The following is an 18,689-nucleotide window of genomic DNA, read 5'->3' as shown; positions in this document are numbered from 1 at the left end:
ATAGATTATCATAACTGGTTTAAATCTAAATCTATCTCATGTAACTTTCATAGAATCATAGGACTGGAAGGGACCTCAGAAGGTCATCTAGTCCAGTCCCCTGCACTCACGGCAGGACTAAGCATTATCTAGACCATCCCTGACAGGTGTTTGTGTAATCTGCTCTTAAAAAACTCCAATGATGGAGATTCCACAACCTCCCTAGGCAATTTATTCTAGTACTTAATCACCCTGGCAGGAAATTTTTCCTAACGCCCAGCCTAAACCTCCTTTGCTGCAATTTAAGCCCATTTCTTCTTGTGCTATCCTCAGAGTTTAAGGAGAACAATTTTTCCTCCTTCCTCCTTGTAACAACCTTTTATGTACTTGAAAACTGTTATAATGTCCCTTCTCAGTTTTTTCAGTCTTCCCTCACAGGTCATGTTTTCTAGACCATAGTTGCTCTTCTCTGGATTTTCTCCAATTAGTCCACATCTTTCCTGAAATGTGGCACCCAGAAATGGATACAGTACTCCGGTTGAGGCCTAATCAACCTGGAGTAGGGCAGAAGAATTACTGCTTGTGTCTTGCTTAATAACACTCCTGTTAATACATTCCAGAAGCATGTTTGTTGTTTTTGCATCAGTGTTACACTGTTGTCTCATATTTAGCTTGTCATCCTCTAATGACCCCCAGATCCCTTTCTGGAGTTCTCCTTCCTAAGCAGTCATTTCCCATTTTGTATGTGCGCAGCTGATTGTTCCTTCCTAAGTGGAGTACTTTGCATTTGTTCATAATGAATTTTCATCCTATTTTCTTCAGACCATTTCTCCAGTTTGTCCAGATCATTTTGAATTTTAATTATATCCTCCAAAGCATTTGCAACCCCTCCCAGCTTGGTATCGTCTGCAAACTTTATTAGTGTACTCTCTATGCCATTATCTAAATCACTGATGAAAATATAGAACAGAACCAGACCCAGAACTGATCCCTGCGGGACCCCACTTGATTTGCCCTTCCAGCTTGCCTATGAACCACGGAGAACTACTCTGTGGGAATGGTTTTCCAACCAGTTATGCACCCACCTTATAGTAGCTCCCTCTAGGTTTTATTTCCCTAGTTGTTTATGAGAAGGTCATGTGAGACAGTATCAAAAGCCTTACCGAAGTCAAAATATACCACATCTACTGCTTCTCCCCTATCCACAAGGCTTGTTACTCTGTCAAAAAAAGCTATTAGGTTGGTTTGACAGGATTTGTTCTTGACAAATCCATGCTATTACTTATAGCCTTATTATCTTACAGCCTTATTATCTTCTAGATTGTTCACAAATTGATTTGCTTAATTATTTGCTTCATTATCTTTCTGGGTACTGAAATTAAGGTGACTTGTCTGTAATTCCCACACTGCAGTCACCATGGTTTTGCTATTTTTTTTAATTGTAATCCTTTTTGAAGTGCTTTTTGAAAAATCTCAATTCAGATGCATACTATAACTCACTGCTGGGACCACAGAGAAACAACTTGTTTGAAATGTTAATAGGAAATTCTTCATGAAGGAAGGGTAGGCTTAAAATCACTTTGAAGATGACACAATTCCTTTTAATCACAGAATGTTAATTTAAAAAAAAGATAAATTACTACTTGATCAATTTTTTTTGTTAAATAAAAATCACATTTAATTTCTCGCAGTGTAAAGGGCACTGAAAATTAATATCTTTAGAGTGAAATGTTGAAAAGACTTTGACTGATATATTACAAAGAATCATGGATTCCAGAGGTGTTACAAATGAATGATTTATTGCTCAACTGGGTATTGACTGACTGCAAAAAATTGTTTCTGTAATACTTACTCCGCGTCCATGGCATTTTGTTGCACATTCATGAACACCGAATATACTAGTATTTTGGCACCGGCGGTTAAGACAGATCTGCAAAATGAGAAAGATCAGCTTTAATGTTGCTGAAAAAAACATACCTAGGGTGCACACAGCAAACTGTTACATCCTTACAGCTACATTTGTTCATCTATCACCTTTCCAGTAGCAATTTTACTGATTTGCCTATGCGGCAACTGATTTCACACCAGTGGAGTTATCCCTGATTTACAGCAATGGAAGGGAGGTCAGAATCAGAACCTATGGCCCAGATTTTTAGGTGTTGTTGCACTCAGTGTTGCAATGTGTAACTGATTCAGGAGCCTAAGTTTCATTTTCAAAAGGAATTTAGGCACTTATGCTCCAAGCATGGTGGTCAATGGCATTTGGGCTTCTACATGCCTCAATCACTTTTGAAAACAAGACTTAGGTTCCTAAATCAGTTAGGCATTGCGACACTGAGCTCAGCAATGCCTAAATACTTTAAAAAAGTATGTCCTTTAAATTATCATCCTTGTAAATCCTTTGGGTTCAAATCCACTTCAATCCCAGGTCAAGGTAAATGTTGGTATCACTCTTGACTAGCATGCAGGGTATTGCAAGATTGAATTTCAGATCTATTTGATATCGAAGGCTATATCCTGACTTCAATGGAGCTACACCAGTTTACACTAGGTGAGGATTTGTCTCTTAGTTTTTGAAAATTAACAACTACTAAAACACTTTATTATTTAAATAATTGTGTTCTTATTTTTCCAGAACTATGAACATGCCAAACTGGATTCTTTCATGTACTTGAACTGGCTGTATTAGAATTCTCACAAGCCAACAGACCACTTCCTGAATTAAAAAATTGGATCCTCTGCTGGTATAAATTGACATAGCTCAATTTACACCATTACGTGGAGCTATGTTGATTTACACCAGTGGAGGAGCTGGCCCAGGATGTCTGGACATTTCTGAACAGTTTCAAAAGAACACTGATCAATGCTGGGGGGGGAGGGGCTAATTTCATCTCATCTGATAAATCTAAATGATTCTAACTGAATTTTTTCAAGCTAAATTATTTTTTAAATCAACTATAAATAGAGTTGCAGATTAGGTAAAATAATCATCTCACAGGAAATTACAAATTAGCATTAGCCTAGGGGAAGAGCTTTTACCCTTTTGTTAAGGGGAAATTAACAAATATAGAGTGTCATATAATCACATGCAAAATTCTTTGTTTTGCAATCGTTACAGAGAGTTAACGTCACTCTTCCCACACAGCTGAAAGTTGGGATAAAGCAAGATTAGCACCATCTAATAAAAGGACCAACCAATACAAACTGAAATGACTGATGTAACTGATGGTAATGAAAAGTTATCCAATTCAAGCTGAAGAAAATATTACGATTGGAATGACTGTTACTACACTAGCTCAACAATAAAAAACCCCGTGTATAAATTCTGCTCTCCTTGAACTCTGTAGTTCAGTTTAGTAGGATTACAAGGCAGTCACAATAATTAGCAGCAGGCTGGGTAAAAGTGATGGCAGTAGACAAAAGGGAAGTCTAATCAGGGCAGTTATCCCCTGGGGGAAAGAAAAACGGGAAACAAATTAAAGTGAATTGGCATCCACGTGTATGCATGCAGTGAATATGCTCTGATTACAGCAGTATTCACAATTCAGATATTCAGAGTGCACTAGCACAGAGAATTCTGAGCACATTAAAATGGCTCCATTTTAAACTGTGTATCTTCAGCATAAAAAAAAAAATCAAGAATATTTAAATTCATATTCTGAATCCATAATACAAATGTGGTAATGCCTTGAAAGTAAAACATACAATTTCATAAGTATTAGGCTGTATATTCAATAGTGTGTGTATATGTATACGATTAGACAGATTAGAAAGATTAGATATTCACTACTGAACTGGAATGGGGGGATTTTATACCACTGGATTCCTCACTAGTTTTCTCTTTGAAAAGCCATTTTATAGACCATTTTAACTTATCTAAACTTTTCTAGGCTCTTCCCCCTTTTCCTTTCTGCCCACAATCCTCCAATAGCATGCCTTCCCCCTCCTCCTCAGTAGTTCCGGGACACCATTCTTCCCTCCCCCAATAAATTCACAGCATTCTAACGTCCCCAGGGCTCTTCTGTCTCCCATTACCCCCGCTGCTCTTTTCCTCTCCACCCAAAACTATGGATGTGGTGCCAAGATGGAAACTGTACTACAAATGTGCAAGACAATTAGCAATGCTTGTGAAATATGTGTGTGTGTGTGTGTGTATGCGCGCAAGCGTGTGTGTGCAAAAATCTGCTTTGGTGGCTGCACAACAATTGGTTTATGTTTCCCTTTAAAGTGAAAGGCCATTCTTTGCAGGCAGAAGCTGCCTTTCTTCTTAGCAATTGCCTCAATTTCAATAAACAGTTTTTTCTGAAGTGAAAAATGGAAGTGTGAGCAATGATTAGCAAAATCTCATGAACACATTCCAAAGCTGGTGTGAGGCTAATTAGAATTTTGCAATTCTTATTAGCCTCACACCTGTAATTCTACACAGGAAAAGCGCCGGCAATGATGCAGAGCTCAAGAAACATCCTGGACTCTGAAAGTTTTGGATATTGGTTTGAAAATTCATGGACACATATTTTGAATCTTATGTTTCATTAAACACAAACTGGTTGCTCTGAATGGGTCTAAAGAACATTCAAGAAGTCCTGAGTACCCTGTGTATGGAAATCTTTTGACCTAACAAATGAATTCTGTAAAATAGTGTAAACAACAAATCTTGAATCAAGACAACATGCAGACCTGATTAATTACAATCCTAATGTCCAGGTATAGCTCCCAGCAATAAGTATACTTAGCCAGATTTTCAATACTTGGCCTTTATTTTGGCTTCTGGAATTATTTTGCAGGAGGTAAAATCTCTGCTATTTGTACAAAAAATACTTGACTGTGCTCATAAATCATGTCTAAGTGATTTACATTCTACATGCAAAACTGTGGGTTCAAAAACAGAAGCAAAGTGAAGGAGTAGGTAAAAATCTGGCTCATTATGAGGGTACGGAAGACAATGAGAGATAATATAATAAAAAAGTGACACTTGTCATAGTACACAGAGATTTGAAACACAAGGATGGCAAAGTTCCACTTTTATACATTGAGAATTAGCTGCTTGGAGAGTAATTTTTAAATCTTACTTTTTCATCTTCACATTTTGTGCCTGCCAAAACGAGACCAGGATCAGGCATATCATCTCCCAAGTACACATGGGTACCACGACATAGAATCTTGCCTCCTTCCTGCAGCGGGATATTTGTTTCTATGGAAACAGCATTGGTACCAATTACAGGTCGATTTGCTCCCCCTTGACACTGAATTTTTCCACATTTAGCATCTCTGAAGGGAAAAATGATTTCAATAATTGTAAAGATATCCAAAAACTGTGGCTTGTGTTGCAATGTCAGTTGTTCTGGTTACAAAGAGAGACCCTACCTGGGTTCACATTTAGCAAAGGAACTTTTGGCGTCTTTGCCACAGTTGCCATAAGGATCACCTGCAGAATTGACTCTCTCAAAGCAGATCCCAGGGGCGGGTTTAGCACCTGAAACAAAAACAAATCAAGACTTTCATCTGATGCAGTGTTCTTAATACTTTTCTTTGCGCTCCACTGGTGTTGTAGTTGAAGGTAAGATGTAGCCTGCATACAGACAAAGCACAGCAAAACACTTGTGCTCGGTCAGCCTGCTAACGGAGCAACCTGAATGTATGGGTTGTCCACAGCTGGTGGTCTTTCTTGGCTAGGCTAATTGATAAACATGGCAGGCTTAATTCTCCTTTAAGATTTCTAGATGGTGTCCCTCATATATCCTCCTAGGACATAACAATTGTAACTAGTTTGGCTAAGACAGATTTTGAATAGTTTGCCAGTTGGCTCTCTTCCCTTCAGAGTAGCTAAGTGAGAACTTAAGAGCTAAAGGATAGCCAAAGAGAAGTGCTAGGTCACTGAGTGAAATGGGGAGAAAGGGATATGTAAAGAGCTCATAAAACACATGCAGTTCTTCAAAAATTCCAAACAAGAGGAAGGACTGGTTTGAGGGAAGGGTAATACTCTAATGAAGGGGCAGAGTTAGGAGACTATGAAGCTACATGACACCTGCACCTTATTTACACTAGCCTTTTTAATGTAAAAAATTCCCAACACCAGTGCATCTTCTTTGGTGATAGCAAAGGTGGGTATGCTTGTATAGACAGGTCAGAGATTCATAGATTTTAAAGCCAGATTGGAGCTTTAGATCACCTAGTCTGACCTCCTGTATAACACAGACCATAGAATTTAATCTAGTTGCTTCTGTACTCAGCCCAATAACTTGTATTTGACTAAACCATTATCTTCTAGAAAAGCACCCAAGTTTTGATGTGAAGACTTCAAGAGATGGAGAATCCACCACTGCCCTTGATAGGTTGTTGCAATGGTGATTGCGCTTTACTGTTAGATATTCATGCTTTATACTTAATTTGAATGCGTGGCTTTAACTTCCAGCCATTTGGTTCTTGTTACACCTTCTTTATCTGCTAGGTTAAACAGGTTTAGCCCCATGGAGAAGTCATTATTGGCATACACCATATGCAAGTCATTACTGGCATTCCAAGCACCACAACTTGCTCTGAGAAGAGTTAGATGACACAGTAGTTAAAGTTCAAGCAGATGCTTGGACTTCTGCTTGCACCAGCATTCACACCATTGATAGCATTGATGTAGCTATGCCAGTGGCCCTTGACAAAAAAGGCCCTCGTGTAGAATACAGCCAACAAGCATTGGACTTGTGTCCAGATCAGGAAAATGAAAGAACAAAACAAAATGATTTGGAAACCTGCAGGCTGAGAATATTACAATTTTAACACATTAAATCCCTAATCCTTAACAACAGAAACAGAATATCCTAGTGAGCATTACAATTGCCAAATGTTTTGAGCTGTTTCCAAGCATGTGTATATAGTAAAAATCCTGCACTTTTGGGGAAAAACTTTTAAAAGAGGGAGGTTAAAAAAAGAGTTTCATACTCTTGGAGAATAAAATTAAACATGATAAAAAGAGTTACAGTTAGTGTGAATCTTTTCACTAATAATGCAAAGATTAAAGCCTCAATTAATTATCTACATTTCACAGTCAGAAGCTTGACTAATAGAATATCCTTAACTGAACAGCAAGGTAATGCTACAATGAACAAAATGTGCAATCTTAAAGAGAGGTTTTAGATGGCTTCTCCACCTTCCTCTAACTTTTTACATATTGAAATTGGAAAACCCAGAATAGAGGGAACAAAATATGAGCTGCTGCTCTCCTGGAGAGAAAGACAAGCACCTGAAATTCTTTGAATGATTAATATCAAGCTTGCTGAGTTCAGGACACTTCTCTAATCTGAGACTATTAAAAAGGACTCACACGGGATCCTTGCACTTTTTTTCAGAAAACCACGGGCAACAATTGTAAATTGATTGAAGCATCTAGAAAAAGAAACTACCCAGTGAAAATGCAAATTTCACTTTCTATGTGGTTTCCTTCTTGACTTTTCAGTTCAGGGCCAATGGTTATTCAGCATCAAACATTAAAACGTGCACAGGCTATGACTGGTTTTTGAGAGGGAAAGTGGGATGGGGAAGAAGAGGAGATAAGCTAAAAAATCAAGTTCACCTCTACCCTGATATAAAGCGACCCGATATAACACGAATTCGGATATAACGCAGTAAAGCAGTGCTCCGGGGGGGCAGGGCTGCGCACTCCGTGGATCAAAGCAAGTTTGATATAACGCGGTTTCACCTATAACGCAGTAAGATTTTTTGGCTCCCGAGGACAGCATTATATCGGGGTAGAGGTGTATACCTAATTCTGTTTCCTCTTACCTCTGCACAGATTTAATTATTTAGCCCCAGCTTTCATAACTGACTTAAGGAATACAGCACTGAATAGATCTTGTGCACCTGCTTCTGGTCTCTTCTTCTCAGCTGGGAAACCTCTTACACAGTATGTTATATTACTACAGTAATGAACACTTCCCCTGAGCGTGTATCAAGAGAACGCTTCACTCTGGCAGTCCAAAGCACAGATATGTTTGCACCAGAATGGTATGTGGGTCCAGAAAAGCAAAAGCATTGCTTGCATACATTGCCTCAAGACCAGCAATCAGGGTTCACTGAGGCAATGGCCATTACTTGGATAAGAATCTGGATGAAGGAGAGCAGATTGGTGTTTATTTTTATTTTCTGACTGAATCTTTAGAGTGGGACACCCACCTATATTTTTAAATGTGTAAGCAGCAAGCACATTAAAGATAACAAAAGAGGCCTTGCTGGATAGGGGACACATCTGTCTCTTCTAGCGCACCGGGAACGTTCAACTCCAACTGATGTTACTTATTAAGAGAATAGACCTTTTAGAGAACAGAAAGTCCATTCCTACCAGGCTCTGAATATTCTGCATGTAAAAGCAACCAACTCCCACTGGTCAACTGTAGTCTGGAAACCAAAGCCTAGCGCTATGTTTCTGTCTCCTAATTGAAAGCACAACATTTATTGGCTTGGGATTCGGATGGCTGCAGCCTTCTCCAGATTGGTCTTTTTACCAGCTTTGGATTTTATTATAGCTGCAAACATATAAATGTATGAGGAAAGTGAACAGATGGAGTTACTGGGTTAAAAGAAAGATTTCAAAGGACACTTACGGAAGAAAATCATAATGTTGTGTTTCTTGAAGAAGCCCATTTATCACAATTTCAGCACACAAACGGAAGCAGAAAGTGCTGTCTTTCTCTATTTTGCTACTTCAAGAGGCAGAAACAAAATGGTTTGTGCAAATATTTCCAGTGAATATTAAGCTCCTTGATCTAAATGAGCGGAGTTTATTTCACTTTGCTATTGATAATTATAGCATTGCAACCCTATAATTAAGGTCCTATCAGCCTTTCCCATACAAATCTTTTTTTCAAAGAATTAAATCAGCCATCTGAAATCACATCACGTTAAAACATGCCATTAAAGTTGTCAGCCTGGATAGATATTTTTTTTCAGATGTGCGAACTGATAAATTCATTTCTTTAGTTATAATATAGAAACAGAGAAATGTTGTGTGGTTTCAGATGCTTCTATGACCTGTTTTAATTAAAAAATACTTTAAAATACCATCCAGGAGAAGAAGGAGGGTTAGAATCTGGGAAGGAGAGTGAGTGCTGACAGTAGGGGAGGTTACAAACACAGAAGTACCAGGTGCTGGAATGAAAAGCAGAAAGGAGGGGAAGGATGGTCTTGTTAAGGGACTAGACTGGGACACAAGAAATGTAGGTTCAATTCCCAGTGTTGACACAGACTTTCTGTGGGACCTTGGGCAAGACATTTAATCTCTCTGTGTTTGTTCCTTGTCTCTCAAATGGGGAAAATAACCCCACAGGGTGAGTGGGAGACCTGATGCTCAGACACTACACTAATGAGTATCAATCATGTAAGAGTGTATAAATAAATACAAGAAAGACATGCAGGAATCCTAAGTTTTGCAGGCTAAAGTCTTGATTCTCCATCCTGTTAAGTCTGCTTTGTGCTGTTCCAGTGGTGTCAAAGCAGACCTCAACCTGCTTTATCTGGCCAGAGGAGAAGTCTCTTTGTATAGGGGGAATAGTTTGGTGGTGCAGAGCTGATATAGTGCCTGCATCACTGGCCCCTAACCGTCCATCTGGGTGATTCCTAGATGCCTGAGCAGCTCCGGTGGGCTGCTGGCAGTCTGTGTAAGATGGCCCAATTTTTAAGCTGCTATGCTTTGCACTGGGGACACTCTGGGTCCCAACCAGTCCCAATCTGGCCTTGATACTAACTTTGTAGCTCTAGTTGGACTGGAGGAACTGGCCCTAAATTTGTGATGATCACGTTTTATCATGTTCAAATACTTGTGAATTTGGTTATATAAAGTTCATTTGTATTTACCAGTCATGCAGATAGATATAAATCAATTTAAAGCTTGGTGAGACCTGAGTTCCAGGTAAAATGATTTAACCATAGTTTAAACAGCCAATTTGGATGGGGGCAACCTGTGTTATAATGTCCTAATTTATCTTGATTTACTGCTGTAGGTTTTTTCTTTTTTTTTTTTTCTTAAGAGCGCCTGCCTTGACCATAAGTACCCATAGCAAACACACACATACAACCAGAAGAACTCTTCCTAAACAAATGACCACGGCTGTCCAAACTGCCGCAGCACAAAGTCAACTGCCCTCTAATTATTAAAAAGCCAGTGCCTGCAATTGGCTCCCCAAAGCCCTCATTTATACCATGCTTGGAAAAGGCCAGGAAGCAGATGAGCACCGCAGAATGTCCTGGAGGACACCAGCACCAGGGAGCGAAGCATGTTGTAGAGTCACCAACTCCTCATAGGGAATGAATGGTCATCTAGCAAAGCCCCCCCTCCCCTCCTTCTCTCATATCAACGGGGTACGAGCTCAGATGATACTCACTGTTACTTGCAATGGCTGGGTATAGCACCAGCAGACAGACTCCATCCAACAAGAAGGCCATGTGTCACTCAGCTGCACAATCACACACACACACACACTCACTCTCTCTTCCTAAAGATTCATTTGCCTGTCAGTGTAGAAAATGCCAGCAATCTAAAGGTTAACATTCCCCCCACACGCCCAGGAAATCAATAATTTGTCTCTTTTCAATAGTTTTATCTGCATATCTGGCTTTTCCAGAAAATGCCAATGGAGTAGCAGACATTATACAAAGACATTTACGATTGATGTATCCTTCAGTCATATTACCGTCGATAGGTCAAATCAATGGCAATATGACTTTTTAGAATTAGAAATGTAAAAAAATGTGTCAAGTAGAAGCATTTTACCCTTTTAGTATTAAAAGTGACACACATGCAAGAGTATGCAGTGTGTTCTGTAGCCGTCTGGGTCCCAGGATATTAGAGACAAGGTGGGTGAGGTAATATCTTTTGTTGGACCAACTTCTGTTGGTGAGAGAGACAAGCTTTTGAGCTACACAGAGCTCTTTTGAAGATACTACCTCCCCAACCTTGTCACTTATACATGCAAGAGTGAAATAGGAGAAAAATCTTGTGTGTACTAGGGGCAGAGCACAGTGGGGATGCTCTTTAACAAGTTTACTGTTATTTTTAGACTGTTCCCTATGTATTCTTTTATTCCACCAGCAGAGGTGTTCTCTGTCCAGCCAAAGACTTGGTGAAACACAAAACATATGTTTTGTAAGTGGCCTTGATTTAGGACCAAACTCTAGCTGTGGAGGCCTTGGAGCATCCATGAGGTTATGAACTTTTCCCAAGTGTGTCTAGGTGTGAGGTAGGAGACTGCTTGGACTTCTCTTTCATACACTCGGATTATTTAACATCACTGCAGTCTTCGGTTGCAACTGACTGAAAGAAAAGAAGGCCAGAGTTGCAGGTCGGTCTATAATCTGTGCTCCTGCGGGCAAAAGACCGATGGAAAGAAATGGTTTGGTGTCTCAATGAGTATTGCAAGACTCCTTCCTGCTCCTTATCTTCCAAACAGCCTTACTTTCTTTGTTTGGTAGCTCCAATGCTAAATTGTCATTCAGGTGCTGTCTTAGGCTATGTCTACACTATGCAGCTAAAAGGCGTGCAGTGTAGCCGCTGTTTGTCGGCAGGAGAGAGCTCTCCCGCCAACAAAAAAACGTCTACCCCCAACGAGCGGCGGTAGCACTCCTGCCACTCCTGGATACTCCTGGATACACAGTGGACTAGGATTTGGTCTTGGGTTACTTAATTTACAAAGATTAAATGGACTCTGGGAAAACATGCCAAATTATTTTAAGAAAGATGATATCCTGGTATAATTAATGCTCAACCCTAAAATATTGCTAGTTTTATTGGGTGGCGGTGGCAGGGTCATGAGAAGTACTTCTCCATGTGAACTGGACTTATCTGCTTGAAGCAATGAAGAAACATGGTAGAGTGTAGTTCTTCTTTCCCTGAAACAGATTCTCATTGCTCTTCCTAATTTAAACAAACTCAAATATCTCTCATGGCTTTTCTTTAACTAGATCTACAAAGGTAGGGTCAACATTTATCATGGGGGGGGGAGGGTGTTACTGGGCCTTTGTAAGGCAACATGTACGAAGGACACTCAGACCAAGAACTTGAATATATTTATACAGGAAACCTTACTATGCTTTATCCCACATGACTTCCTGTTATTCCAACTCGCTTCTTGGGAAGAAAAAGAAGAGCAGGTGATGTGTGCAAGTGAGAGAGTGAACTAGGGTCTGTGTTTCTCTCTGGCTACAGTAGAGTTTTTTTTTATAATTATTACAGTTTGGGTTCAAATGTGAAATTTATACATTTTAAGGTGCTGTTACTATTATAAAGATGTGGCTAAGAAAAGCATCGTAGAATCTTCAGGCTCATTTTGTTTTACAGGAAGTATTTTTATGATTCCCACATTACTGCGGTATAAAAAGAACAATAGAAAACACTGGGCTTGTCTACACTTGAAACATTGCCGCAGCACTGCAGCTATGCTGCTGTAGCACTTCAGTGTAGACACTAACTATGCTGACGGGAGAGGTTCCCCCATCAAGATTCACCCCTCTGAGAAGGGTAGCGAGGTCGACAGAAGAATTCTTCCATCAACCTACTGCTGTTTACACCAGGGTTAGGTTGGTTTAACTACGCTGTTCAGCGGTGTGGATTTTTCACACCTCTGAGTGAGGTAGCTGGGTCAACCTAACTTTTTTTGTGTAGACGAGGCCACTGAAACTTCACTTTCTTACATGGCATTGAATCAAAGGGGAAAAAATTGCTCTCAACTCACACATCTGAGATCCATTGGCACCAGCTGGGAGTTTTGCTGTACAATCAAGTGTAAAATCTGGTTTTGCTATAAAAGAGTCAAGCTACACATCTGTTGTTTTAAGGTTAATATAAAAATGTCAGGCTCTAAGAGAAACTGTTTTGTGCCAGCATTACATTACTGCTATTTATAATGGTAAATGGTAAATATTTCCAACTCTGCTATAATTCTTCACTGATTAACATCCTTGCTTGGTTCTCCTTCTCTCTCTACTGTAATTCTGCTCTACCTTGCTCCTATTTTCCACTTAATAGCATAGAGGACAGATGATCCTGTGGTTAGATACTAATCTGGGAGACCGCGTTCTATTTACTGCTCTGCCTCAGACTTTCTGTGACACCTTGGGCAAGTCACTTAGGGTAAGTGGCTCAGGGCCTAAATCCCGTTTTCATAAGTGAGTTAAGCACAGAGTATATATCTACACTGCAAAAAATAAACCCAGAGCAACAAGTCTCGAGCCTGGGTCTATTGCTACTTTTAGCACCATAGCACAAGCCCTGCAAGCCTGAGTCTGTAAACTCAAGCTCTGAGACTCACTGCCACGTTTTTTTTTCTTTTGCAGTGTAGACATACCCTTAGGAGCTTAATGTCATTGAAAGTCAAAGGGACTTAAGCTGCCAAATGCCGAAGTTACTATTAAAATTGGGACTAAAGCTCCTACATCATCTAGATGCTTTTAAAAGCCTGGTTCATTCTAGTCATTTTACTTATGGTCTCTGTGTATCTCAGTACCCCACCTGAACAATGGGGATAACAGCACTTTCCTACCTCAAAAAAAGATTATAAGGCACTCACTACTACAGTAACCAGGGCCCTCTAAGTACCTAGAATATACAGTGTTCTGGTTAACCATACTCCAGTTTTCACTGATGCTTATTATGAATCACCACTCTCTGCCCAAAATGTGCCTCTCCAGTGTAGTTAAGTGGGGTCTAGTTGGAGGCTACGCCACATATCCAGCCCTCAAACTCACTCCAACTGCTGTACTCATATATATATAGGACCTTTTTTTGTTTCCTTCGCTGTTGGAGCTTTGATTCAACAATTATTTAAAAGCTGTGGGCCAGCTGGTCTAAACTGGGGTAGATCCTGTGAAATCAATGAAGCTTTGTCATTTTACACCAACTGAGGATCTCGCCCTGATTCTCACAAACACAACTGTATTCAGGAGTAGGTACAGTACAGGCCTTGTGCCTTAAAAATAACACAGCTATTGAAGCCACAACCATACAAGGTATCAGTAATTTCATTTAGGAAGAAAGACTCAGGCTGTTTGACATATTCTCATGGGGAAAAGGAGGCAGATTCTGATCTTACCTGGAGAGGATTTACACCACTGTAACTCTGTAACTTCAGTGGAGTTATTTCTGATTTACAAAGGTGTTAGTGAGATCAGAATCAGACCCCTCGATTTGGGTTTGGCAATCTCCTCTCCTTCTCCCTCAGAAATGTCTATGGTAGCTTGCAAGAATAAGAGAGAGGGCCGTTCACATTGTAGGGGCAACCACAGTAGGAGAATTAATACAGCAGCAGCTAGCAACCGTGCAACGTCACAAATGCTAAACGTCTCAAGGGGTTTTATCACCCTACCATAAAAACCTTATACTGTTATTCCCTCCGGTTTAGCTGCACCATTTCTGTCTGTTGCTGTAATTCAGAGAGCCATTGTTCTAGTGCAGACCTGGCACGGGTGTGGGTGTGCATGTGCATGCCCATGTTATTGAAACTAATCATGAGACAAATGAGGTAATTCCAGGTAAGGTGTTTCATGACCAACTGGGCCCTGGGCTCAACAAGATCTCAGACCGTTTTCCCAATAAATGTGCCCTAGTAGCTCCTCTCTGCTGTAGGCTTGCGATGCAGCACAGCCCATGTTGGACAGAATTTTTAAAGACGTTAGTGAGAAAACTGGCATTGAGGAATGGAGCTTCCAGAGGAACCTCTTCCTCAGGAAATGAAGATGGCAATGGAGCCCTGGGAATTCAGCTTCCTGACCTTCAGCTGGATTTATCTCAGTGACAGGAATTACTAACAGTTCAACTGAGTAACGTTCCATTGTATGGAAAACTGTCTTACGAAGTGTTTTTGTTTTGTACATGAGAAAACTTCCTGTATCCATGGGATTTAAAAGTGAATTTCATCACTGAGTATGTCTATGGTTGTAGGTAAGGCTGCTAGTGTACTGGTGGATTTGGTGGAGTATTTCAGATGCAACTTTTGTGTGGGACTGTGTATGTACACACAACAAACACACAAATCAGGCTGTTAATTCCTGAGGTTTTAATGCCTCATTTCCATTTGCATTAACGACTTCAAAGAGAATTGAGAGTGCTTAGCACCTTGCAGGATGACATGAGGCCCCAGTTCAGTAAAGCATTTAAGCACGTGCTTAACTTTAAACATGTGTTTAAGTCCCAGTGAAGTCATGACAGAATCAGGGCCTAAGTACAGTAATTTGCCTCAAGTCACATAGCCAGTTAGTAGCAGCCAGGAACACTGTCTCTCAGCCTCCTGCTATAACCACTAGATACCACTCTGAACAAAAGGGGAAAACAACTCCTAAAATTGTTCCATCAGAACAAAAAAATACTATGGGCCAGATCCTCAGAGGGTGTAAATTGGAGTAACTCCATTGGCTTCAATGAAGATACGTTGCTTTACACCAGCTGAGGATCTGGCCCCAAATGCCTAAAACTAAACTTGGTTACTAATCTGAACTTTATTAATACAGAGGCCTTAAAATCTATGAATATGTTTGTGAACAAAAAACTGGCACAACTTCTTCAGATGTATTCCTGATCACAATGGGTACATATTGCATTGCATAACACACTCTTGCACATCCTTCCAAAGTCATATGATATTTGTTATTTTATTAAAAATTGACATAATTCCTAGAATACCCAACTCTTTGTATTCAGAACTTACCTTGTCCCCAGAGTGTGACACATTGTTGTTCATGAGTCTGACATATGCCATTATAACAATACCCATCTACTCTGTAGCATGGATGTCCATCGTGTAAATATACATTAGCTGGGCAGTGAGGATTGGCTCCAGTGCAGAACTCCGGAAGATCACAGGAATTACTTGAGTCTCTGCAAGAAATCCCTGCTGGCTTCAACTGAAGGAAGAAAAAAGCCACAGTAATTCCAATCAATAAAAGATATCCAGTGATATAATTTATGCTACACATTAATGTTTTATTTCAGTAGCTCTGCACCAACTGACCATTAAGCACAGCATAAAGACAATTGAGCAATTTATATATATTTATTTGACATATTGTGTAAAGGTTTTTGGCACATTTTCAAAGCAAGGGCACAATTCTGCTCTTAGATGAAAGTGTACAGATCATGTGGTACACCTCAGAGTAGAATTTAGCCTTTAATTAACTTTGCAGTGGTTTGGTTTTTAAATGGACAGATAAAGAACTAGCATCAATTTTTCATGGGGCCTCCTTAATTGCTCCTGCAGACATAAAAATATGTGGTGTTTTATGGCAAAGGGCAACTGTACGTGCGGACCAAAAGTGAGGCTGAAAATATTTTCAGTGGTTCACTGTCGATATCGGGTCTACATTACATGCTCAAGGCGATTGTAATGACATAACTATTGAGTCAGCAAACTAACCATATAACATTACATGTACTGGTCTTAATTAATACAACTAACTCAGGAACAGGTTATCCTCTCCCCCTTTCCTGAATACTGAACTGGGTGGCCTCTTTCTCATAAAAGATGCTTCTCTTTACATGTTTCAAGATCTTCCCACCCCCCCAGAGAGTAGCCACTCCAGATAGCTGCTCCTGTCCTTGCATTGCTTAACAGAATGACTTCATTCTCTTCAGAGCTGAAAGAACTTAACCAGTAACTGGGGACCTAGCCATTCTGAGTACTTATCAACAAGATGACAATGGTAATGTACTGGAGTCGAGCTAAATTTTTAATTGCATCAACAAGGTATTCTAGACAACAAACAGAATGGCTTCAAGACTGACTCTGATAAACTGTATGCGTTAGAAAAGCATCTAAGCAGGCTTAAAACAGTGCCTCCTAGCCTCAGTGAAACCCTGCCTAGATACCTTACTAACTCATACTCAAAAGCTGTTTTGAGGACTTAGGAATATTATTGTCTGTGGCAGCCCTGTCTGGCTGCTCATAACCGTAGCCACAAAGCTAAAGATTTGCTGTCACTTATGACTTGCCAACAAAAAAGTTTGTTTTAATAGAATTCATTAACATTCATCCTCAAGAACCCCTCCAGATAGAGCATATGAAGCATGTCCAACATACCTTGATTGCCTGCCATGGCATAGCACCCAGAAGCGTCTGCAAAAATCTGCATGCAGAAATTCATATAAATGCAGGGATTTTGCATGCATGAGTGGAAACAGCCACAAATACTGCAGGCACAATTAAGGTGGGCCTATTGATTTGGCCCTGTATCTTCAACTGCTGTTTCTGGTTGATATTTTTTTTTTAAACGGCTTACATGAAACACCACAAGTGTTTTAATGCTTAATTATACCGATTTGTTTGTTCTGCCTCCTTGTTTGCTAATCTGCAATTAAGATGATTATGGAATTCTGCCACTCCACAGCATTAAGAAACCATTCTACAAATTCACCTTGCAGTCTTTACAGCAAAGTCCATGGGCACACACTGCTTCTGCTTTCAAAGTGCAGCTAGTAGCATTACAGCAACGATTTGTACATTCCTAGATGGGGAGTAAATTAACATTGGACAACATTAAATAAAAACTGGCTATAAATCAAGAGGCAACATGTTTCTAGAAAGCACGCTTTAGCTCCAACAGAAGTTATGGGTTCGATGTAGAAAATACTACGAAATTATATGTAGGAGATCAAATTAGTTGATCTTTTGGCCTTGAAATCTGTGACTCTATAAGTAACTGGAGTAAACCAGCCAGGGCCATAGAGCTATGCCTATTTACTGAAGATCAGGCCCCAGATATTATTAACATGTACAATATATGCATGTAAGATTCACCAATGGTTGTAGCTCCACTGAAATCAATGGAGTTACACTAGTATGAAGCTAGAGGAATGTAGTGGTGAATCCTGGCCCAAATCCTCATTGCCAAATTCTGTCCTCAGCTATGTGTGGGCAGTGACACTGTTGTCAATGAGGCTGCACTGGATCACTGATAACAGATTCTGACCCTAAAGATATCTGACAGTCTCCAAGACATTATAAGAAAAAAAAATGAATTTAGCCAATCCCAATGGTCAGTTATTCCTAGATAGAATAAGAAAAAAATGAACCTAACCCAACTTAATTTTTAGTTATTTCTAGGTATAATAATGAACAGATATATAGGGTTACCATTCGTTTGGATTTACCCGGACATGTCCTCCTTTTTGTGCTAAAAATAGCGTCCGGGGGGAATTTGTAAATAACTCAAAATGTCCGGGATTTCCCCCCTCCCCCGGCAGAGCAGAGCGAGCGGCTGGGAGGGCTGCAGGAAAGTCCCGGGCTGGACTCCGGAGCAGCTGTAGAGGAGCTCCGCCCTGCATTCTGAGCCGGCAGCTCTCCCCTGCAGCCCGGCTCCGACAGCACTGTGCAGGGCCAGGGACCGGGTTGTGTGTTGTGCTGGGGAGCGCAGCCACGTGTCCGGCTCGCACAGAGCCCAACACCCTGTTCTGAGCAGCAGGGTAAGGGGGCCAGGGGACAGGAGAAGGGGCAGGGAGGTTCTGGAGGGGGCAGTCAAGAAACGGGGGAGTTCAGGGGGGGGCTTTTTTGGGGGAGTGGAGAAAGTTTTGGGCAGTCAGGGTACAGGTAGGGGGTAGGGTCCTGGGGGGCAGTTGGGGGGCGTCTTAGGAGGGGGCAGTTAGGGGACAAGGAACAGGGAGTCTTAGGTAGGGGGTGGGGTTCTGGAGAGCAGTTAGGAGCAGGGTCCCAGGAGGGGGCAGTCAGGGGACAAGGAGCGGGGGG

The 18,689-nt window shown here is 40.6% G+C and overlaps 1 protein-coding gene across 1 annotated transcript in view; it reads right to left on the bottom strand.

Moving 5' to 3' along the window:
* Positions 1–18,689, bottom strand: part of ADAM12 (ADAM metallopeptidase domain 12) — a 308,866-nt gene that overhangs the window by 39,418 nt on the left and 250,759 nt on the right. Inside the window, exons 9-12 of the mRNA XM_034775646.1 lie at positions 15,660–15,855; positions 5,344–5,452; positions 5,049–5,247; positions 1,832–1,909 (exon numbers count right to left, since the gene is read on the bottom strand). Coding sequence (XP_034631537.1) covers positions 1,832–1,909; positions 5,049–5,247; positions 5,344–5,452; positions 15,660–15,855 — 582 coding nt within the window. The remainder of the gene's footprint in view (positions 1–1,831; positions 1,910–5,048; positions 5,248–5,343; positions 5,453–15,659; positions 15,856–18,689) is intronic.

Source organism: Trachemys scripta, chromosome 7 (genome assembly GCF_013100865.1).
Source record: "Trachemys scripta elegans isolate TJP31775 chromosome 7, CAS_Tse_1.0, whole genome shotgun sequence".
Taxonomy (NCBI): Eukaryota; Metazoa; Chordata; order Testudines; family Emydidae; genus Trachemys; species Trachemys scripta.
The sequence above is the reverse complement of the archived record's forward strand: the minus strand, read 5'-3'. Positions and strand labels throughout refer to the sequence as shown.